Raw genomic sequence first — 25,198 nt, 5'->3', positions numbered from 1 at the left:
CATTTCCCTCAAGTCACTTGATGAGGGCAAATTCCACATACTTTACAGCACTGAAATCCCTTATTAATTCACAATCCTCCACTAGCAGGCAACTCTAAGTTATTATTCCTGATTTGAGAGAATATTTTTGTCTCTGAATAGAACACATCCAGTTCTCCTAGGACATGTGTTCTTATAAAATCCCACATTAAGGAAAACTCACATGTAGCAATCCCTGTGCCCGACGCTGCCGGCATTCGTACAAGTTGTTAATTCTGACAAGGCGGTAGCATTACCCAGACAGGCTCGTGTTGTTGGACAAAGGTCTGTTCACCCCCTAACATGGTTCTAACAAAACCTCACAGTGAAGACACGCGTTTTGGAAGAATTAAGTGTAGTTGCACAATGTGTGACCTGAAAACAGAAATCCAAAGTCATACCTTTTAGAGATTCCTTACTAGCAAGTCACTGACAGGTGAAAGTGCTTAGTTCAGTGCTTAGCACAATGGGTTGCCCTCAGCAGGTCCCTTATTACTCTTAGGGGGCAACAGGGAGTTTAGAAGGTGACGTCACCCTGGAATCACCAACTTGCACTCTCAGGATAGTCACCGAGTCTACATCAGTATATACTTTGCTTTAGGGAAGGCGATCACACTTTCAAGGTCTCTCTTCCACCACCAGAAAGGCCTAAGGCCTTAGGCCACTGAGGTCCTGTTTTTGGCTGATGGAGCAGGAGACCACTAAGTCAGAGTGGTGATGGTGGAAGATGGAAGGTGGGGGTGCGGGGAAGGATACGACTGCAGTCTTGCTGGAAAGTCCCATTCAGACCCAGCCCCAGCCCGGGCTGATACAAACAGGGCAGCTGCTGGGGTCCCTGCTGTTTCTAAGTTACAGTGTCCCGATCGACTCTGAGCTACACTGCCACTTCTTCCCAGCGGCAACATGACCCAAGATAGGGTGGGTCACCAGAGGAACCCCAGTCGAAGCAACAATGGCTTTGGCTGAATTGATCCTTCCAGTGCCAGTCCGCAGGGAAGAAGCAGAAGTGGCAGAAATGGAGGAGGAAGTAAAGTCCTAACCCTTTTATCCCTCTTCCTGCCTCTCTCCTTTCCCACCCTCTTCCCGCCTCTCTCCTTTCCCACCCTCTTCCCCTTTTCCATTTTGCTTCTTTATCCCCTTCTTTTCCCCTCCTTTACCCTTTGTCACTCTACTTTCCCCCTTGTCCTTCTACTTTCCCCCATCATCCCTCTCTCTGTCCTTCCCATTTTTTGCCCATCCCCACCTCTGGGGGTCTCGCTGCTAAGGTGACCAGAAATTTGGTCCCAAAGTTGCTCAGAAGACAACCTGTTTAGAAAGAAACTAGCTGCTGCTCAATCAGTGTACTCTTTAATTTGGCTGTCTCTTTCAGCAATTTTACAATGTGGAGCTGGTCAAAGGCTGGTAGGTAGCTCTGTAAAAGGCTAGGGCAAATGTGCACCGTAGCACTTGGTAAATATTATTTCAGAGTTAAACTATTTCCCTAATAAGAAGGAAAAAGAACCAGTGAAGGACATGGTAGGCTGAGAGTGCTTAGGGACAAATGTCCTGCATTAAAGTTATTTTCCTTTAATTTGACCCAGCTCCCCAGCTTTGGTGTTGGAAGTCAATGTACAACACTTTTTTAATTTTACTTTTTATGGGAATTTATTAAGCACTTACTATATAGATACAAGCTAATCAGGTTGGACACAGTCCATGTCCCACATGGGCCTCATAGTTTAAATCCCCATTTTATATATGAGGTAACTGAGGCACAGAGAAGTGAAGTGTCTCACCCAAGGTCACAGAGCAGACAAGTGGTAAAGCTGGGATTAGAACCCAGACTCATCCTCTATCCACTAGGTCACAGTGATTCTCCAAATTTGTCCAAATTTCTGACGGCATAGGGCAAGGCAAGGGATACTAGATCTACTCAAACAACTTTCCTAAATTATTGAGTTAGATTTGCTTCTCCATGGCCTTAGTGAATGGGGTTCAGAAGGCACCTATAGTATTGATTATGCAATTGGATCTGTGGCCTTTGGGCATTTGCCCCACAGCATGTATGTACATACCTATAAAGTATATAAATTACTCATTTATATTAATGTGTATCTCCCCCTTATGACCATAAGCTTGATTGAGCAGGGAACGTGCCTACCAACTCTGTGGCAATGTACTCTCCCAAGCACTTAGTACAGTGCTCTGCAAACAGTAAGCACTCAGTAAGCACCACTGATTGGTTTGGAAGCAGTCAGATTAAAATGTTTTGAAACACAAGACTGGGGATAGAAGTTGACAGAACCTACCAAGAGGAGAATATTTTTAATATGCAAATTTTGATTGCATCCTTCAAATGTATCAAACACTGACTACAGCACTGTGGGCACTCAAATTCCACATCTACCCCAACCCCATCTCTTGCCACTACTGCAGTGTAGCAAGTTGCTTCAGGCTTAGAGCTGCATTTTATAGAAGTTGGATTTATATGATCACATTATGAATCCCCCTCTACACACTGTAAGCTTGTTGTGGGCAGAGAATGTGTTTGTAGCATTATACTCTCCCAAGTTCAGTGCTCCACAAACAGTAAGTGTTCAATAAATACAACTGAATAAGTGAATGGCTTTCTTTTTAATCCCCCTTTCGATGCTTTCCCCCAATTTTCTAAGTGGTTGCTTTATCAAAAATAAAAATCCTACCAAATTGTCTATTAATACAAACTAAACTCAAAGCCCTTTTAAAAAAGTCCATTTTGAGGGAAAATGGAACGTTTGCCTGCTGACATATGTATCTGATTTTTCTCAAATATTTTTTGACAATTTTAAGAAAACCCAACCAAGCAGATTTGAGGTTCTCCTAGAGTTGCATTTTCCCTGCCAATAACTAATGAAGGCAACTTCCCAACCAATTTCTTTTAAAAGTATTCACGTGAAATGAACGTTAGACAGAGAAAATTATTTCCAGTATTCTCTCTCTCTTTTTTTTTGGAGATTCAAGAAAATAAACTCTTCTGGGTCCATTACGGATGCTGGAGCACATATAAACTGAAAGAGGAGCTCAATGGCCTATTGGAAAGAGCTTATGACTGGGAATCAGGAGGCCCTCTAAGACTGTAAGCAGGAAATGTCTCTTATATTGTGACATTGAACTGTCACAAGCATAGTACTACTGGCCTATTGTGTGACCTTGGGCAACTCAGTTTCTCTGAGACTCAATTTCCTCACCTCAAAAATAGGGATAAGAGCTCATATACTACATCAGAGACTAATGTCCAACCTCAAAATCTTGTTTTCACCTCAGTACTTAGTACATCCAGTTCTTGATAAGTGTCATTATTAAGTTCAGGACCCATTTTTGGGCTAACTGATCTGTGAAAAACCAACAAAGTGTATCCCTGATTTTTCAAAGACTGATGGCCCTATTCAAGTTTGTAAGTTACCAAAGGCCCTTTACGGAACTCAATCACCCTGCCTTTTGGAAAGGGAAGAGACCCAGGGGCTAAGACTCACAGAAATAATAATGGTGGGTATTTGTTAAGCGTTTACTATGTGCAAAGCACTGTTCTAAGTGCTGGGGGGATACAAGGTGATCAGGTTGCTCACAGTTTTAATCCCCAATTTACAGATGAGGTAACTGAGGCACAGAGAAGTTAAGTGACTTGCCCAAAGTCACAGAGCTGGCAAGCAGCAAGCCCAGGCTCTTTCCACTGATCCATGCTGCGTGGCCTAGTGTAATAAACATGGGCACAGGCCTGGGATTCAGAAGGTCATGGGTTCTAATCCTGACTCTGCCACTTGTCTGCTGTGTGACCTCAGGCAAGTCACTTCACTTCTCCATGCCTCAGTTACCTCATCTGTAAAATGGGGACCAAGACTGTGAGCCCCTCATGGGATAGGGACTATATCCAAGTTAATCTGCTTGCATCCATCCCAGTGCTTAGTACAGTGTTTGGCATATAGTAAGCATGTAACAAATTATTTCTGGTAAAGAGTTTGGAGGGGAAGGAGAGTCACATTAAAATAGAGCATTTGAGATCAAAGTGACTGTGCCTTGAAGCCTCAAACTCTTCTCCTTTGCTCCAGATCCACGACGCACCTATGTCTACAGCACGTAAGGATGTTACTGACTCCAGCCAAGCAAATCTTGCTTACTCAGGCCCTCTGGGGTGGAGAGTGGATCATGATGAGGATTTATAACGGGGAAAGGAGACAAGATACATTTAACAGAAGGGGGACCTCATTTCAAATTACTATACTAGCAAAGGTTGAAACAAAATCCTTTGTAAAATAACTGGATAGTCAAAACCTAGGCCCCCCCAATACTGGGAAGCATTTTCTTCCTGAGCTAGAGAATATGTATGCCAGCTGACTCTTACACCTTGAGGATGTTTAATAATCACTGGGCCAGATTATTTTGGGCCTAGCTTACTCCCAGGGAGTAAATACAGCCACCAGGTCTGTTAATAAATCACTCCCAAAATCATGTATCAGTGACCCAAAAGAGTGATCTGAGCCTCAAAAAAAGTCCAACATGCTCTCACAGAGTAGCTTAGGCTGCCTAACTTTGTAATCCATTTTTTTCTCTGTTAATGGGAAAATGAGATAAAGTACCCCAAAATACAGTGCCTTTTCAATAAATGTCAACATTCACTCCAAGAGGGCAAACACCTAGGCTAGGAAAAGGTGAGGGAAGGAAGTGCTTGGTCCTTGTCAAGAATTGCCATGTTTTAGGACAGCTGGCTGAACCAGGACTCCCCTCCCCTTCTCGCTGCAGATTTCACATCCAGAAAGAATCTTATACTTCATTCTCTTCCCCAGCCACTGACTCAGGCTTGGATGGAAGCCAAGGTCTGGAGACCCTTTCGGGGAGAAAAGCATTGATCACTGTGACGATGGAAACTGTCTAAAGGCTCATAAAACCTGGGAAAACAAAGGGAAAAAAGCACTTCTTAGGGAAGAGTGACCTGGTGAAAAGAGAAAAGGCCTGGGAGCCAGAGGACCCGGGTTCTAATTCTGGTTCCAGCACCTGTCTGCTGAGTGACCTTGAGAAAGTCACTTCACTTCTCTGGGCCTCAGTTAACCATCTGTAAAATGGGGATTAAGACTGTGAACCCCAGGTGGGCCATGGATTGTGTCCAACCTGATTAGATTGTACCTACGCCAGCACTTACTATAGTGCCAAGTGCTTAACAAATACCATTAAAAAAACACTTAAGGAACTACCGAGTAAACCTACCTTTGCCATCTGCTGCTAAACCCCTTGCTGTTAAAGGAAGTCATTTGCTATAAAGTGTGTTCAAATTCTTCCTGTATTCCCTTTAGCAAAGAAGCTTTTGCATATGTCTACCAGGTCCCCAGATAAACACAGATAAATGAGGTACCAGTAAGAGTGCTTGCATTAATGTTCAAAATACCGATAATGCCTTAGAAGTTTAAACACAATATGTAATGATTCATTGATGATAGTTAATCTTCTCATAGTGTGCTGTATTTTGAAATCATTTCACTTGAAATCTACTTGATGCCTCTGAGAAGTATTTTTTTACCCTTTTCCCAATGAACAGAAACACAGAAACAAAACAATATGTCCAACAAAGCCACACAGCGAGTCAGAAGTGGAGCCGGGATCAGATTTCTGCTCCTGCTTGCTTCTTCTTACTCCCCTAAGCTTGTAATCCAATAAAAGGCAATTTGCAGTCAACAGTGAAATTGCATCTCCTCATTTCATCACACTTTTTGAACACAGGTTATCTCACTCCAGCTGCAAACCTGAATTGGGTAAACAGTCAAATATGGGTTAAAAGATGATGATTACTATGACATGTGTTAGGCTTTGTATTTGGACATACAGCATTACATTGAGAAACCAATTGTGGAGAATGGGCTCTACCTGAGCTCAGCTGGGATTGGTTGGGAGCCTCTGAAACGCATGCAGAACCTGGCTTTACACTATCCATCTCCAAATCTTCATGCAATTAGAGAAAGGGGAAAAAACAGAAGGCAAAAGAGAGGACACAAGCTTAATTAATAAGAGGTACAATAGTTGTAGAAACCAAAAAAGTAGATTTGCAGAAAAATTAATGCCAAGGGCAATCTTGACTGGGTGGGCATATCAAGGGTGGGGGTGGTCATATCCCAGGACCCAGGAATGCTCTGTCCATCAGTCAGGCAGTCAGTCAACAAGATTTCACTTAGCGCAAACTATACTAAGCAGGCTTAAGGAATTTTAAAGCATGTGGAATTTTTAATCAATTGTATTTACTAGGTGCTTACTGTGTGCACAGCACTGTACTAAGTGCTCAGGAGACTACAGAGCAACAGAGTTGGTGAACAGGTTTCCTGTCCACAATGAGATTACGGTTTTACGGACTGTACACTGGAGAGTTTTCCCTTCTTCCACCACCCTAACTTCCTCCCTTACTTTTGTCTTACTTTTTTACTCCCCAATCTAGACTGTAAGCTCCTTATGGACAGGGACCACCATGTCTACCAACTCCAAGCACTGCACTCTCCCAAGCGCTTAGTACAGTGCTCTGCACACAGTAAATACTCAATAAATACCATTGATAGATTATAATTTCTCCTCTCTCTCACTTGCCTGCCTCCTCTCTCACGCTCTGCTTTTACTTCTCCATCTTTCGGTTTATTCACTTTTGAAGTACATTACAGGTAGCTATTACATCCCCTCTGTAAGCTCTCCAGCGGTATCAAGAGGGACACGGGGATCCAATATCCCTGCCATGGCTCCAGGATACTTCCCTCCTGTGAATTAGGGCCTGGGAAGCCACATGGCCTAGTGGAAAAAGCATGGGCCTGGGAGTCAGAGGACCCAAGTACTAATCCCACCTGCTGGGTGACCTTCTAAGTCACTTAACTTCTCTGGGTCTCAGTTTCCTCAACTGTAAAATGGAGGCACCAAAACCTGTTCTCCCTCTTACTTAGATTGTGAGCGCCATGTGGGACAGGGACTGTGGCTGACCTGGTTTACTTGTAACTACCCTAGTGCTTAGGATTGTGTTTGATGCAAAATAAGCTCTTAAAAATTATAAAAAAAAATATTTAAATAAAATATTAAACAATAATAGGGGTGGTGCAGCCCGGAACCTGCTGTCAGGGGAGCGTGACTTGGGGTCATAACCAAAGTGTTTATATCTCCTGAACATTTCAATAGCTACATCATGGGGAGGGGCTTCTACCTTCTCTATATTAAGAGATGACTGTAGGTGGAGGGTTCTGATGACAAAAGTGAGTAGGGTGGCAGCTGTTTCAACTACTAAAGCTGGCTTTTTAAGTGAAAAAAAGATCCCAACAAGATGGATGGAAAATGGTTGGTGACAATATGGAGAAAAGTTTCACACTGCTAATGTCAAATTAAAAATTCTGATTTCAAAAATCTACTTCCAAAAACGGGGTTATTTAGTTACAATCTTAATTTAGCAAAATACCAGGAATCAATCAATCAAACTGGGTATTTATTTAGCGCTATGTGCAGAGCACTGTACTAAGCACTTGGGAGAGTACAATATAAAAGAGTTGGTAGACATGTTCCCTGCCCACAATGAGCTTATAGTCTAAAAGGGGCTGACAGGCATTAAAACACCTTTTTAAACACCTGAATGACCCCAATATGGAGATGGTAGTCCCTGTAGAGTGGATGGCTCAAGTCACTGCGAAAAGAAATTCACAATAAAGGTGAGTGAACTCCAAAAGATGGTAACTAGTACAAACTTCTTACAATTTGGAAGTTCTAGATTTGGAAAACTTTTAAGTGGGCATAGGAAGATTCATGGGGAAAAGCACTTTTTCCCAGCATTAGATGAGGAGGTGGGCTGGGAAAAGACTGAACTTTCAAGGGTGTCAATCCCCGAGCCAAAAGAACTGGAAAAGACCAGGAGTTTTGTTACTGCAGGGCTGGTTCATTCCAGGACATCTTGGCCACTAAAGGCCAAGGGACTGGAAGTCAGGGGACACACTTTCTAGTCACTGGCCTTCTCTGTGTGACTAAAGGTAAATCACTTAGTCACTTTGGGCCCTAATTTCCTCATCTGTAAAATGGAGATAAAATACCTGTGCCCATGCTCTCTCTCTCTCTCTCTCCCCCCCAAGCTCCCCTCCCTCCCCGCCCCAAAACTGTGAACCTCGTGTGGGGGACAGGGACTGTGTCCCATCTATCCCAGATCTATACCAGCACTTAGCACAGTGCTTGGCACAAAGGGACCATTTAATAAATAACATCATTACTATTATTATTGGTCTAGCCTCCAGGAGCCTGGAGGCTCAAGCTGCCCTTAGAACTGACTTGGGCCCTCCAGAGCCCATGCAAAAAGGGATGACCTACAGCTGAGCCAGACCTTTGGGGCCAGCCTCCAACTAGCGCTGAACCCCTCTGCCCAGCCCCTCACATGCTTCATCCTCTCCTCTGGAGCCTGTGAAACTTCTAGGCAAGCATCTTTAGCTTTATGTTGCTCTAGCCCATGCCACAGTACAGTGGGGGCGAGGAGAAGAGGAATCTGCTCCTTTGTTAAAAATAAATGCTGCAAAAACCAGTTACTATGGGAACCAGGTTGGTAATTTGCTAATTATCTTTTTCATCATTTTTTCTCACAAAGGAATGATTTTTATTTTCACATGGAAAATCTTGAGTGGCAACATTTCATTTGCCTTAGGTTGTCTATTCTTTTCTCCACTCCAAGCCCTCTGAGACTGAGAGCATTTCAATGTTGACATTTCAGATGTCACTTGGAAACCACAGATGAAGCACTATTTAGTGCCCTATCACAAAAAAAAAAAAGAAAAAAAGCCAATCAATGTTCCAAAAGTCTAGGATGAAGATAAGGGTCTTTTGAATATATTCTTTCCCACAAAAAAATGACACCCTGGAAGAGAGGAATTATTGAGAGAACTCCTTCCTTCGTGTTTCCATGGGCCAGGCAAGTCAGATGGATTGCCGGACCCTAGATGGGTGTGGGAGAGCCAACATTCAGAGACGTGGATGTCAGATATTCGACTCGTCGGGAGAACTGTTTCATCTCCCCTGCAATCTGCCTGGAATTCTATGACCCTGTTTCAACCACTGACCTCCCTCCCCCACCTGACCAATGCTCCTTTGCCTTCCCACCTCACACTCTAAAAATCACATCCTCTTCCACTCTAAACATCACTGAGCATCAGCGATGGCTATATGAAGAAGAGAATGTCACTGGAGTTATCAAGTAATGAGGAAGCTCCCCAATCATCCACCTATAGAGAAGCAGCCTGATATAGTGGATAGAGCATGGCCCTGGGAATCAGAAGGTCATGGGTTCTAATCCCAGCTCCACCAAATGTCTTCTGTGTGACCTTGGGCAAGTCACTTCACTTCTCTGTGCCTCAGTTACCTCATTTGTAAAATGGGGATTGAGACTGTGCACCCCACATGGGACAGGGACTATGTCAAATTCAATTTGCCTGTATCCATCTCACTGCTTAACAGAGTGCCTGTCACATATTAAGCACTTAACAAATACTATCATTATTATTATTATTATTATTACTATTATCTATCAAAGTCTCCAGGATCCTCTCCTTCACTCCCTGCTCCGCCCATTATGAACACAGAGTGGGTATTATTAAAGTCACAATGCGGTCCCCTTTTAGCAGGAATCCCTGGGACAAGTCAGTCAGGAAATGGGGACCCAGGACTCTTCTAACCCTCTGTACCTTAGTCGAAAGCATACCTTATCCCCCACAGAGGGGGTGAAGAAAAAGCAGGTGAGTTGTTGTGAATGACCCACTGCAAATCCCAGCAAGGGGACAGGTCAAGAGGCTGGAGGAAAAACTTGTGCTTACTCAGTATACAAGGAAGTCCCTCATTCCCCTTCCGAGACCCCCAAGTGACTCCTGAGTAAAGAAGGGAGGTCACCTTTGAAAAGTTCTTAACTTGCCCCAGTCCTGACTGGTTTATATGCACAAAGAGAAGAAGAAAGAAGAAACCAAAACCTACAAGGGGGGAAGTAGCTCCAAGACGCCGGGCGGGCTCCATGGGCGGGGGAGACTGGGAAAGTACAATTCAAAAGAGAAATGGTTAAAAATGCACCCAGGAAGAAAAAGACATTCATTGCAGTTACTCCTCAGTCAAAGCCACAATGTCATTTCTTTCTAAACCATTAAAACGAATCCAGATTGATGCAAGGATATCTTCCCTCCAATAGCCTCCGCCCCTCTCCCACAACTTTTTTTCTTCCCCCAAACCCTTGGTTCTGATCCAGCCGAGTCTGCATAAACCCCCTCAAGAGCTTAAGCAGGACTTTTCTCTCTTTTGACCAAATGTGACAAAAGCAGCATGGCCTAGTGGAAAGAACAGTGGTCTGGGAATCAGAGGACCTAAGATCTAATCCAGGCTCTGCCACTTGTCTGCTGTATGACCTTGAGTAAATCACTTCACTTCTCTGCATCTCAGTGTGTCTAACCTGATTATTTTGCAACTACCCCAGTGCTCAGTACAGAGCCTGGCACCGAGTAAGCGTTTAAGAAATCTTATTAAAAAAACCACCACAACAAAAAAAAACAGGACCACAGTTGTGGGAGATTCAAAAGTATCTGTGGTATCGGCCCTGACTGCTTGATGTTCCCTGTGCACCAATTATTGAGGGCTTCTGGGAGGGCTTGCACAGCTCACAGAAGTTCCACCTTTTCACTTCCTGCCGAACAGCATGCGGCACTTTAAATCTGTCTGCGTCCCTGAACGGTAGCTTCGGGTTTCAGTTTTGGAATCTCACAGTGACAGATGGCAGAGTTAAAAATAAAGCTTCCATTCCCAGCCTACAAGTGTTTCTACAACAAGGAAGACCGTTTCAAAGCTGTGAAGCGAGGCCTGAGTTAGTTGATGCCATACCTTCATGCTAAATTAAGAACCCAGTGTTCCCTGGGCCTGACTGGAATTGGTGCCGGCGATGAAAGGGAGATGTGGAGAAGATGTGTGGTAAAAGACAGTCACCGTTCTCTCACAGTTGAGCAGTCAAGCACGTCTGCTTTGAGGGATGCTCAGAGAGATGCCGACATCCCATTCTCAGCATTTTAATCATATTATTTCCCCTGATTTTTAAGATATGCTAGGAGCTCCTGATCAAGGGACCATCTCAAGCTTTCTTCTCTGTACCAACCTCAGCTTAAAAATATTTGCATTTACAGTGTGTTTCATCATTGGCATTGGACTATTTTAAGGACTTCCGGTAAGTTGCCTCGTCAAAAATCAATGTGATTTGACAGATACTTGGTGCTAACTGTGAATGATGGATAATGGGGATGGGTATTTATCAGACATACAGAAAACAAGATGATGGGCTTGAGATTCCAGAAACAAATGAAGGACACGGCCAAGGACATGAAGAAAAAGGGACCATTGACTCAGAAGCAAGTTAGTTGCCTTGGTAAAGCAAAAATTTCCAAATGATAGGACCTATACACTTTGAATAGTCACAAACACTAATGAAATACCATAGAGAATCTCAGAAGAATTTTGAAATAAGATGGGATTTCAATATTCCACCAAAAAAAGCACTTAAGGATGATACTGATGGCGACAACAATGAATCTGTTTAATGAGACTCATTTCTATATATCTAAATTTTCAGTTTTTGATCCTTATGTTACTTGATGAAAACCAGTTGCTTACACAAGTAACAGAAACAAAAAAAAGGAATGTGACCTGGTGGGAAAAAATAGGGAACTGGGAGCCAGGGGATGTGGGTTCTAATCCCAGCTCCACTTGCCTGCTGTGTGACCTTTGGCAAGTCACTTCACTTCTCTGTGTCTCTGTTTCCTCAACTGCAAAATGAAGATTCAATATCTGTTCTCCCTCCTATTTGACTGTGAGCCCCATATGGGACAGGTACTGTAATCAGTTAAATTGTACCTACCCCAACATTTAGAACAATGCTGGACCCATAGTAAGGGCTTAAATACCATTTTTTTAAAAAATTACCAGTAACTTAGAAAATTGCACTAGCTAGCCTGTCTCTCCCTGCTAGACAGTAAGTCAATTAACAGTATTTAGTGATTATTCTGTGGAGAGCACAGAGTACTGTACTTCCTGGGAGAAAAGGGCAACAGAGTTAGTAGACATGACCTGAACCCTGCCCTGAGGAATTCACAATCTAGCAGAGCACCTGGAGGACAGGGATAACTGTCTACTTATTCTATTGTACTCTCCCAAGCTCTTAGTGCAGTGCTCTGCACAGAATAAATGCTCAGTAGGTGCAAAAGATAGGTTGATTTCCTACTATATATTTTATAGATATATATTATATATAGATATATATACTATATATATATCCTATATATATATCTATATAGAGAGAGAAGCAGCGTGGCTCAGTGGAAAGAGCCTGGGCTTTGGAGTCAGAGGTCATGAGTTCGACTCCAGGCTCTGCCACTTGTCAGCTGTGTGACTGTGGGCAAGTCACTTAACTTCTCTATGCCTCAGTTACCTCATTTGTAAAATGGGGATTAAGACTGTGAGCCCCACGTGGGACAACCTGATTACCCTGTATCTACCCCAGCACTTAGAACAGTGCTCTGCACATAGTAAGCGCTTAACAAATACCAACATTATTATTATTATTATTATCCTTTACAACCAATCTATTCTCCTTAGATTCACAACATTGCTAAAATCTGCTCTTTTGTGTCCATCCAAACTACTATTATGTTTATCCAAGCACATAACCTATCCCACCTTGATTAGTGTAACAGCCTCTTTGCTGATGTCCCTGCTTCCTGTCTCCCCCAACTCCAGTCTATACTTCATTCTGCTGCCTGGATCATTTTTCCACCAACATATTCAGTCCATGTGTCCCTGATCCTCAAGAACCTTAGAGAAGCAGCATGGTGTAGTGGATAGAGCAAAGGCCTGGGAGTCAGAGGTCGTCAGAGGTTCTAATCCTGGCTCCCATACTTGTTTGCTGTGTGACCTTGGACATGTCACTTCATTTCTCTGTGCCTGTTGCCTCATCTGTAAAATGGGGACTGAGACTGTAAGCCCCACGTAGGAGAGGGACAGTGTATCCACCCCAATGCTTAGTACAGTGTCTGGCAGCTAGTATGTGCTTAACAAATACCAGAATCATTACTATTACTATTATCATCCAACTCCGCATCAAAGAGAAACTCCTTACCATTGACATTATATCCCTCAATCATTACCTTGGCCTCTCCTACCTTATATCTCTGATTTCCTTACTACAACCCAACCCGCACTCTTCGCTCCTCTACTGCCAACCGCTCATCCACATTCTGCCTCCGTCCTCCCCTCTCGACTGTGAGCTCATTGTGGGTAAGAAATGTGTCTGTTTGCTGTTGTATTGTACTCTCCCAAGCTCACAGTAAGCGTTCAATAAATATGCCAATGAATGAATGGAACACTCTCCCTCTTCACACCTGACAGAGGATCACTTCCCCCACTTGCAAAGCCTTATTAAAAGAATATCTCTTCCAAGAGATCTTTCCCCACTATGCCTTCATTTCCTCTTTTCCCACTTCCTTCTGTATCACCCGTGCACTTGGATTTCCACCTTTTATTCTCTCCACCTTTGGCTGTAGAGCACCTAAGTACATAGCTGTAATTTAAGTTAATCTCTGCCTCCCCCTCCAGACTGAAAGTTTGTCATGGGCAGAGAATGTGCCTCCAACTCTGTTTTACTGTACTCTCCAAGCACTTAGTACAGTGCTCTGGACCCAGGAAGTGCTCAACAAGTATGATAGATTTAGAGATTTTGCACTATAACCAGCACAGCAAATTAAAATTACCTCCCTTTAGGACTAGGTTGGTAGAACCAGCTATTGTTCTGTGTCTGTCTCCCCCTCTAGTCTGAGCACATTGTGGGCAGGGAATGTTTCTGTTTGTTGTATTGTACTCTCTCAAGTGCTTAGTATAGTGTTTTGCACACAGTAAAATGCTCAATAAATACAACTGAATGAATTGTTCTATGAGCACCTTGGCTCCCTACAATATCAAGGCTGGCTTGATCCTGTCTGGACCTTCGCTCCCTCTGGAGGGGGACAAGGCGTAGTGGCCCTTGAAAGCACTCCTCAGCCTTCCCTAATTCCCTGACCAAAGCAGTGACTGCTAGTTTGTGGGTCTGGCACCCTTGGGACTCTCCTGGTCCCATGAAACAGAATCCGGAAGCTTTAAGAGGAACAGCCTAGAACTCTCCAGGAGTCCCTAAGCCGAGAGAGGGCTCAGAACTGAGCTGGACTGTTGATGGGGCTGGACCCTTGAGTCCTTGACAGTTCCTATCGGTCCTCAGCTGAATCTAGAAGATTCAGACAAAAATAGACCTTTCCGGTTTGGAAATGAGCCAAACTGAGGCCATAGTACACTTTTTTTTAAAACGGTATTTTTTAAGCACTTACTATGTGCTAGGCACTGTACTAAAATCTGGCTATACTTGCCTCCCTGACTTTGGCCCTGGAGGCAGAACTTCAGGAGTGGGCTGTGATTTCGAGAGGAAGGAAGTCTATTCTGAAATGCATTCATCTGGGGTGGTTATTTACTTGTCTGGTACTGAAACCATTGGCATCTGATTAGTCAACGAATTTAGCTCCCCAGGGAAAGACAGAGACAGCAACCCAGCTAAGTTCTTCATTCAGAGACAGATGCGTGTTGATGGTTCAGAGGAAAAGGCTAAATGTATGGGTTGCGCTGTGCTAGAAGGCCAATTGCTGAGCAGTAGTCAGTGGAGAGGAGACAGCAACAAATCTTTGCGGTTTAAAACAAACTTGTGGTAAGAAGCACTTAAGTTTTGACCACTTTCTCATGATAACTGCAAGTTCAGATTCTCTGTTTCTATTTAGGCACTGTGGCCAATCTCCCTACCAACTTGTTTAAAGACTCTCTAGTCAGAACTCTTAGTCTTTTATATTCAAAAATATCTGGTTCTGAAGGTAGGAAACACAGGAATCTAAATGGGTTGGGTCTCACCAATTTATATCGCTTCCCTAGTTATCTATAAAACTTGTTCATGTAATGTTCATTTTATTTCAACAAGACCAGTATGTTTTATGACTACATTAAGAAGTTGCTCCAAATAATTTCTGCCAAACCAACCTCAATCATTTCAAATTAAAGCAAGACACAAATTTGAGCTCTGCATCAGCTTCTCATTAGAATAGTTAATCCTTTCAAATCTATTTGCTATAAAATGACACAAGCTGTTCTGTGTTCATATATTCCTGCAGAGGAGGCAGCTTTATGCTCTAGGTTCTTCATGTCCTTAACGTTTTAAACATAAAACTCTCTTTTTAATAAAAGTATTAAAACTTAAAGTTAATGCTAATGAATGTACTCTCTGGAGCTATAACTAAAATTTGGGTCAATTCTGCTTAGCTCAAAAATATAGATCAATCAATGATTTTTTAAAAATAATATTTATTAAGTGCTTACGAAGTGCCAAGCACTGTACTGAGTGCTGGGGTAGATAAAACCTAATCAGACTGGACAATGTCCATATCCCTCAGGGGGCTCACAGTCTTAGTCCCCATTTTACAGACGAGGTAACTGAGGCCCAGAGAAGTGAAATGACTTGCCCAAGATCACACAGAAGACAAGTGGTGGAGGTGAGATTAGAACCCAGGTCCTCTGACTCCCAAGCCTATGCTTTTTCCACTAGTCTGGCTGCTTGTTGAATGCTTATTGTGTGCAGAGCACTGTACTAAGCCCTTAGGAGAGTACGATATAAGAGACTTCCCTGAAGATTAACTGTAGACAAGACATACTTTGAGAATTGGTCATTTGTTTTAAGAGATCTTGTAAACTCAGAAACGTAGGTGAAAAAAACATGGTGGTTCCTTAATGCTACTCCTCTGTCTCCACTTTCACTTGTACCCATTCCAGGAAGCGATGTGTGATTAATCCATGAGTTATGGAGACACCTGCTCTTGAGGACCATTGTGCATTAACCTAATTTTAGAAAGCACCCCAGCCTCCCAAAAGGAGAAAACAGCGGTCCAGCATTTGCCCTTTTTTCACAGTAGCTTAGATTTACATATTCACTTTTTTCACTTTGAACTCATGGTTCTTACCAGTCAATATTAAGTCCCAAACCTAACAGATATTTGCTCACATCAAAACGGGTGGCTGGGCTTTCCTTAGAGAAGCAGCGTGGCTCAGTGGAAAGAGCCCAGACTTTGGGAGTCAGAGGTCATGGGTTCAAATCCAGGCTCTGCCACTTGTCAGCTGTGTGACTGTGGGCAAGTAACTTAACTTATCTGTGCCTCAGTTCCCTCATCTGTAAAATGGGGATGAAGACTGTGAGCCTCACATAGGACAACCTGATTACCCTATATCTACCCCAGGGCTTAGAACAGTGCTCTGCACATAGTAAGCACTTAACAAATACCAACGAGAGAGAACCACCCATCACGAAAAGTCCTGCCACAATTCCCTGTCCCGCATGACAGTCTCCTTCTTCTGAAATGTGTGTATGATTTTCACATTTAATCACTGTATTGTGTTCAAGGTTCTGTTCCCTCCAACATCAATTACCTTTGCATGGGAGGAGGGAAAGAGAGTATTCCTTTCTGCCATTTCTGTACAGGAAAAGGTTTTCACAGTGATTCTGTGATGGGACTGTACAGTCATAGGGAGTTTCTCATAAGCAACTGGAAAGAATGCCTTGTGGAAACACCCCAGGTTGAAGTAGTCCAATTAGGCAAAGACTTACTCATCATTTATGAGGAATGACCAACATCAAAGAATGTTAAAACAACTGAGAAGCAGTGGGGCCTAATGGAAAAAGCAAGGGCTGTGGAGGCAGGGTACCAGGGCCTTACCTCCAGCTCTGCCACTTGCCTGTTGTGGGAGCCTAGGCAAGTCACTTAACTTCACTGGGCCTCAGTTTTCTCATCTGTAAAATGGAGATTCGATACTTGTTCTCCCTCCCCCTTAGACTCTGAGCCCCACATTGGACAGGGACTGTGTCCAATCTGATTACTTTGTACCTCTCCCAGTTCTTGGTACAGAGCCTGGCACATAGTAAGAGCTTAACAAATGCCACAGTGATTAATTTGGGGAAGGAGGAAGGTGATGGGAAAGGCACACTCTAGACTGAGAGCTCGTTGTGGGCAGTGAAAGTGTCTGTTTATTGTTATACTGTACTCCCCCAAGTGTTTAGTACAGTGCTTTGCACACAGTAAGCACTCAATAAATATGGCTGAATAAATGAACTCCCTTCAAGTGATTTAGGCAACCTCTATGTCATTTTCGTAGGGTGGTCGGGAGTTCTGCAGCATGGGGACTGGAAGCTGTATATCCACAATCCATCCATTCTGGGGCTAATCTCTTTGGAAAGATCACTGAGCACCTGGGATAATGCCATCCATTTCTCTGTCACACAAGCCAGTGAACAGCCAGAAGAGAATTATTTTGGCTTTTAAAGCATTAGTGAGGATTTGAACAAAGCTGACAAGCCTAACATAGTTACGCCATGTAACCACACACACATTTTACTACATTTTGAAGTCTGAAAAATAAGTGTGGCATTTGTTAGGGGCTTATTATGTGCCAAACACTGTAATAAGTGTTGGGTTAGATAAAAGATAACCTGGTCACATACAGTCCCTATCCCAAATGAAGCTTACAGTCTAAGTAGGAAGGAGAACAGGTCTTGAATTCACATTTTACAGATGACAATACTGAGATACAAAGATGTTAACTGACCTGCCCAAGATCACACAGAAGGCATATGGTGGAGCTGGGATTAGAACTCAGGTCTTCTGACTCCCAGGCCCAACCAAACTCTTCTCCATAAACAACAGAATTGTTTCCCAGGCCTCCCTCCTAACCATACACTAAAGGGAAAACAGGATCCCAATTCCTGAGTTTAGACAGTTAAAATTACATTCTCTTAATTATCCAGGACCATGTGCCTGCTTCAATACTACTTCATGCACAAAATGGAGACTCAATGTTTCAAGATTTCCCAAGAGGCATCAATTAAGATTTGGAAGGAACCAAAGCATTTAAAGGGCTCTAGATTACTCTTTGAGTAAGCTTACCTTTCCTTCCTCTGATCATTTTATTCCTTCCACCTCAATTGTTTCCAGGAAAAAAACCCAAAACCCTGGAGACACTGAAGCAGCAGGACCATGGCCTTCTGTCCCCTCCACTGATAACACCATCACCTAGAAAAATGCAGTTCACCCCCACCCTCCCACCACAAGAACAGGCGGAGGATGAAGCAAACCACCCCATTGTCTTGAAAAGTTAGGATCGTTTAGGACAGGTTTGAGGCTCTGAGCTAGAGTAGGGTGCAGCTCAGCTAGGAGATGACAGACGCGCTTTGATCTTTCTGAACTGTTTGAGTATTTCTTTGTGTCATAATTTCTCAAAGTTTACCTCTGGCCTGTATTGAGAAAACATACCAGAACACGTTCCAGAATAACTTTACAAGAAAAGATGGGACATTCTGAGGGTGTGTCCATGAAGTCGCTATGGGTTGGAAATGACTCAATGGCATTTGAAGGAGATCTCTAGACTGTAAGCTCGTTGTGAAAAAGGAATGTGCCTGTTTATTGTTGTACTCTCCCAAGTGCTTAGTACACTCTGTACACAGTAAGCACTCAATAAATACAACAGAATGAATTTATGAGAGTTGCATTTTTCTGATTCAACCTCACCTGGACCTTGAATAGGAACTACCTTTGGTTTGTTCTCATTTTCATTTGCTCAGCAACCAGGGCAGGGATCTGCACATCATATCATGGATACTAAATATGCCTGAGGAACTGATTGTTTAATTAATATACTACATTACAATGGAATGACAAAGTAGAAGGAGGCTGAGAACTATGCACTTGGAGGTCACGTTAAAAATCTTTAAAAGCTATGGCGCATGAAAAGCTTTGTGAAATAAACAAAAAAACTACACAGAATGGACAACATTCAACAATGGGACATGAAATAAGACAAATATGCAATGGGTGTGCAAGTGTGTCGACACTCAAACAAACAGAGCCAAAAACGGAAAACAAGTAGTGGTTTCAGCTGGAAGAGTGGATTTTGTTAAGCCATATTATGAAATGCTCACCGTAATAAACAAATGCACACTGACCTGGTTTTGGCACGGAATTCGTCACTGATTGAGGGACCTTTTGGTTGATTAACTCAACGCAGTGCCCCGGAAAGAGTCCCACCTGTAGCGGAAAAGAAGCCAAGAAAAGAATGGGTATTTGTGAAGGAAAAAGGAGAACAGGAAGGCGTGTGAATGCAGCCAATTCAACTCTGCCTAATGTACTACACATGGCCCCTCCCTGTTTCTATTATTTTCTAATACTAAGCATATGAAGCTAATTGAATACACAAGAATACAGAACAATCTGTTGCTATAAAAACATTGACCTGCTCCTGTGGCCCTGGTGGCAAAAAAAGAATACAAACATCTCCATTTTTATTAATACTCTCCCTCATTTTTACATATGACATTAATATTTAAGCTAGCAGTAGCTAGTCGCACAGCAGGGTGCTATCTATCTAGTGTGTGATCCAGTTGAAGCTCCCAACCTCACCAGGTTTTCTTCTTTCCTACGCTGCCAACACTTTAGAGTTTATTTTCTTTTGCTTCTTTAGCTGGCAAAATTAAAAGCCATGTGAACGAAGGTGGACGATCACTCTTCTCATTTGATTCCCTCTGTCAGCCCCCACCCCCACCACAGAGAAAGGTGAACTTCGACCCTCCCAGAAGCCTCCAGGCACCCCTAGACTGGTATTGCTCAAGTCAGCCAGGAATCCCCAAACTGAGTCATTTTGTTCTGGGTCCATTCTGTCCTGGAATGGGTTATGATCACCTGGGGCTGCTATAGGGCCGAATGAAATTCCCATAGCATATTACGGTGCCCCAGAGCCTCCAAGGGACTTTCTCATCTGGTGGCAGGGACAATGATTCTGCCCTGCTCACAGATTTGTTGTCTGTTGTTCTCACCAAAGCACTAACACAGCCACAGGATGATTTAATCACTTTGAGTTTGGCCACAGTTTCAAAGAACGTTTTCTGTTAATGTTCTATTTTATCCCATAAAAGTTCAGAAACCAGACAAACCCGTTAAGTGAGACCAATGAAACTACAATGCATAATAATCAGAGCAGAGTTTAGAGTCTGTGGTGATGATGGGGTGTGAAAATAGTAGATTGAATAATAATAATAATAAATACTGTACTAAGCACTGGGGTAAAAAATAGACTAGACAAGTCATTGTCCCATATGAGGTAAACAGTCTAAGGAGAAGGGGAAAAAAAGGAATTTTATCCCCATCTCCATTTTTCAGATGAAGAAACCGAGAAGTTAAGTGGCTTGTCCAAGTTTGCACAGCAGGCAAGTAGTGGACTTGGAATTAGAACCCAGATCTCTTCACTCCCAAAACCACACTCAACCACTAGGTCACATAGATGAGACCTACTCACACTGCACAAGCAAAAAATTAACACTTCATTTAATTCCATTTCCCACTTCAAAGACTGCACTGGCCTCCTTTCTGACCTTCTTGCCTCCAGGCTCTCCCATCTTCAGTCCATACTTCACTCTGTTATCTGGATTCCTTTTCTCAAAAAGAAGGTTTTGCACACATCTCTCCACTCATCAAAAGCCTCCAGTTCTTTCTCATTCATCACTACACTAAATAACTCCTCACTCAGCTTTAAGATCCCCAATCACCTCTTTCCTTCTTACCTTATCTCACTTCTCTAACACCAAACAACTTACTGCACCTCAATTTTTGTCTCCCACCAACAAATCCTAGCTCATGTCCTCCCTCCTGCCTGGAGCTCCCTGTCCTTTATATCTGACCAACCATTACTCTCCCCATCTTCAAAACACTCTTAAAATCATATCTCCACTGGGAAACCTGAACTAACCTTCCATATCCCCATCCAATTCTCCCTCCCTTCTGCATCCCCTATACACCTGTATCCATACTCACAAAGTATTCTGATTCTCACACAACTCCCCCTCTAAACTGCAAGCTCCCCTCTAGACTGAAAGCTAGTTGTGGGCAAGGAACGTATCTACCAACTCTTCTAAGTTATACTCTCTCAAGCACCTAGTATAGTGCTCTGCACACAATAGGTACGCAATAAATACCACTGATGATGATCATCTCATTATACTTTTCTGCTCTCCTACTTATATTTTAATGACAGTCTCCCTAACTATATTGTAAGCTCCTAGAGGGTTGGGAGTGTGTCTACCAATGTTACTGTCCTCTTCCAAGTGCTTGGTACAGTGCTCTGCACAAGGTAAGCACCCAATAAATACCACTCATAGGAAACCCTAGGGCAGAATTTTCTGTTTGTGCATCTTCTACCAGTACTAGTATTAGTAATAGTAGCAGCAGTATTTATTGATCATCCATTTGGTAGGATGCACTCTACTAGGCTCTTGGGAAGTACAAAATAAAGAAGTGACCTGTCCCCTGCCCTCAAAGGCCTTACACTCTAACGGGGAAGACAAACATAAAACCATTGTGATCAAAATAAACAAATTTAGTATACATATACAAATGAGCAAAAAGGAAGGAGTGATAAAAATAAGTTAATAAAAGCATCATTATCTGGTGGAAAAAACATGGGCTTGGCAGTCAGAGGACCTGAGTTTTAATTTTGGCTCCGCCAATTACTTCCTGTGTGACCTGGGTAAGTCACTTAACTTCTCTGTGCCTCAGTTATCTCATTTGTAAAATGGGGATTAAATACCTTTTCTCCCTCCCCTCTAGACTATGAGCCCTAAGGAGGACAAGGACTGTGTCAAATCTGATTATTTACTCCACTACACTTAATACAGTGCTTATTACTATGGTGATGGTATTTGTTAAAGTGCTTACTATATTCCAAGCACTCAATTGAGCTCTAGAATAAACCCAAAGTCACCATATCAGACACAGTTACTTTACCCCAACCCCAGATAGTCAAGGCCTCATTTCCTTTCTTATCTCTACCACTTCCCTAATCCAAAACGTCATCTGGTCCCCAGCATTGCGAGGCACAGGGTGGAGCTAATGGGAGAAATAGCCACAGCCGGAGGTAAGGTGTTGAGCAGGTGGGAGATGTTCACTCTTCCCCAAAACGTCAAGAGAGACGGAAGGCCAAGAGAGGGAGAAGGGGTGCAAGGAGGAGGAGCTGTAGGGGAGAGTGTGGAAAGGGAGCCAGATGGCCCCAGCAAGCCTTGGGGAAATAGTATTGGGATAAATACAGCTACACACCCTAGAAACAATAGAAAATAAAGGGGAAGACTGCTCCTAGCCAACATTTACAGATGTTTCAATAGATGTGGTCACGACTGGGCCACCACCCAGAAAATGGAAGAACAGAAAGTAGAGAAGTCTCATCCTTCTGCGGGCCCCTCTGCCGACAGACTCTTATGGAGTCCCATGTGATCTTCCAAAATCTGAGTCATCGAGAGGCTCTGCCTGTTACGCTTTCCTTCTGTACGCATCACTTTTGAATACTCATTTACTACGTTCCTGCTGTGACCTTGGAGTGTGTATTGTATGCCTGCACCTAAATTAGAAGGACAAAACAAATCATTCTTTCCTTGGAATGAACTTATTAAAAATAATTATCTGGTTTGTTTGAGCCTGGAGCTCTACTTGCTTCTTGGAGCTCTACCCGTGACATTTTGAAAAGTCTCTTCCAAGTACATGACATAGGTATCAGTGGAAAGAGCATGGTCCTGGCAGTTAGGTGATCCAGGTTCCAGTTTCAGCTAAGTCACTGGCCTGCTGGGTGTCTTTAGGCAACCCACCTAACTTCTCTGGGCCTCTGTTTCCTAATCTATAAGATGGGGAGGATACCTTCCTTCCTTCCTTCTTAGGCTGTGGGCCCCAAGGCCTGGTGGCTGATCAGATTATCTTGAATCTACCCCTATACTTAGCACAGTGTTTGGCATCTAGTAAGAGCTTACGAAACAAAATTATTACTCCAACAGAAGGATCTGATCAAATATCAAGCATTACTGCTACTGTCAACAATCTGAATCTTTCCCCCCCTCAAAATAATATCAAGCTCTTCAGCATCCAAAAAAGAGAAAGTTGTCAAAAGCCACACATGGGTACTGAACACACCGATTCCCCTTGCCCAACCACTGGTTTTCCACCCCAACCTCTGGGTGATTTCAGAGCAGCTTCCCCAAGGATCAGACTTCCCTGTAGCACTTGCAGTGCTGCTCCACCATCTCCCAAATCTCTTGCTCCTAATGACCTGGACATGTACTTTAACTGACAAAATTGAAATCATCAGGTGTGAATTCCCTAAAACCTCTTCTGCTATTCTCTGGTCTCTCCTCCTTTCTGCCCCTTCTCCGACTTGCCCATCTTTCCCAGCAGTACCTTAGAAGATCCCCCACCACTCTTCTCAAAATCCAACTCTCTGCATCTTATTAAAACATGTGCTCCCTCCCTTCTTCCCTCCCTGACTGGCATTTTCAACCATTCATTTTCCAATGGCTTCTTCTCCACTACTTTCAAACTAGATCACATCGCCTTTATCCTAAAAAAACCCTAAACCTTTTGACCCCATGGCTCTCTTCTGTTATCACCCAATCTCCCTGCTTTCATTCCTTCCCAAATTCCTTAATAATAACAATTATAGTAATAATAGTAATTGCGGTATTTGTTAGGCACTTACTTTGTGCCAGGCTTTGTACTAAGCGCTAAGGTGAATACAAGAAAAATTGAGTTGGACACAGGCCCTGTCCTATATGGAGCTCAGAGTCTTAATCCCCACTTTACAGATGAGGTAACTGAGGCCCAGAGGGGTGAAGTGACTCTATGACCTCGGGGTCATAGAGCATACAAGTGGCAGATCCAGGATTAGAACACAGGAACTTCTGACTCCCAGACCCGGCTCTATCCACTAGGCCATGCCCTTGAGTATGTTGTCTACACCTGCTGCTTCTCCTTCCTTTTCTCCAATTTTCTCCCTGACCCCCTCAAATCTGGCTTCTGCCCCCTTCACTCCATCGAAGCTGCCCTTTCAAAGGTCACCAATGATCTCTTCCTTGACAAATCCTCTCAGTTGCCTTTGACACTGTGGACCATCCACTGCTCCTGTAAACATTACCTATGCTTGGCTTAATAAATCAATTGCATTTATTGAGTGTTTACTGTGTGCAGAGAACTGTACTAAGTGCTTGGGAGAATACAATATAACAGACACATTCCCTGCCCACAATGAACTTACAGTCTAGAGAAGGGGAAACAGACTTAATATAAATACGTTAGAGAAATGTACATAAGTGTTGTGGGGCTACGGGGTGGGGAATAAAGGGAGCAAATCAGAGTGAGGCAGAAGGGAGGGGGAGAAAGAAAATGAGGGCTTAATTATGGAAGGCCTCTGGGAGGAGATGTGCCTTCTATAAGGCTTTGAAGGTGGAAGAGTAACTGTCTATCAGATATGAAGGGGGAGAGTCTACAGTGATAGGAAAGTCTGGGGAAAGCCAGGGTTTGGGTGGGAAGATTTAAAGTTCTATTTTAGACATGTTCAGTTTGAGGTGACAGTGAGACATCCAAATAGAGACATTCTGAAGACAGGAAGAAATGTGAGACTGTGGAGAGGGAGAGAGATCAGGGTTGGAGATGCCAATTAGAATTATCCATGTAGCGGTGGTAGTTGAAGCCATGTGAGTGAATGTGTTCCCCAAGTAAATGGGTGTAGATGGAGAATAGAAGGGGACCCAGAACTGAACCTTGCGGGAACACACAAAGCTAGGGGGTGGGAGGCAGAGGAGGAGCCTGCAAAAGAGATTTAAAATGAACACTTGGTGCTGTCCCTGCTTCCATTTGGAAGTGACAGGTGGGCATTAAGCTGGGTCAGTGACAGAGGGTGGCAGGGGTCTCTCCAACAACATGCCTGGAGAAGGGACAGGCATGCAGTGCTTGGGAAACATGGTTGGTAAACTATTCTCTCCCCTGGGCCCCAACAACAATTCCAGAGTATGCTTAAGCCAAGCACGGCCAGGTATTCAAGGCATGTGATCAGTCATTTCCTAGCAACTTCCTCTCTCTCATTTGGAAGCAACCAAAGGAGTCAGCTGTTGATTTTCCAGGAGCTGGGGGGCAATGTGTGGCCCAGGCAACCTAATTTCCATATTCTATTACCTAATCTACATTGACTGGGGACTTGTTGTTCTCCTTTGGTTTTGGATTCTCTATCATCTTTCCTCAGACATGCTGAG

At 43.3% G+C, this 25,198-nt stretch overlaps 1 protein-coding gene across 9 annotated transcripts in view; it reads right to left on the bottom strand.

Moving 5' to 3' along the window:
- The window catches only part of ARHGAP32 (Rho GTPase activating protein 32), a 368,820-nt gene that overhangs the window by 76,805 nt on the left and 266,817 nt on the right, over nt 1–25,198 (bottom strand). For 4 of the 9 annotated variants that reach the window (XM_029074544.2, XM_029074539.2, XM_039913577.1 and 1 more), the window contains 3 exons: nt 19,088–19,169; nt 9,982–10,032; nt 5,890–5,964 (listed from right to left, as the gene is read on the bottom strand). In XM_029074544.2, coding sequence (XP_028930377.1) covers nt 5,890–5,964; nt 9,982–10,032; nt 19,088–19,169 — 208 coding nt within the window. The remainder of the gene's footprint in view (nt 1–5,889; nt 5,965–9,981; nt 10,033–19,087; nt 19,170–25,198) is intronic. The other 5 variants (XM_039913581.1, XM_039913582.1, XM_039913583.1 and 2 more) reach the window with 3 other exon arrangements.

This window comes from Ornithorhynchus anatinus, chromosome 11 (assembly GCF_004115215.2).
Source record: "Ornithorhynchus anatinus isolate Pmale09 chromosome 11, mOrnAna1.pri.v4, whole genome shotgun sequence".
Taxonomy (NCBI): Eukaryota; Metazoa; Chordata; class Mammalia; order Monotremata; family Ornithorhynchidae; genus Ornithorhynchus; species Ornithorhynchus anatinus.
The sequence above is the reverse complement of the archived record's forward strand: the minus strand, read 5'-3'. Positions and strand labels throughout refer to the sequence as shown.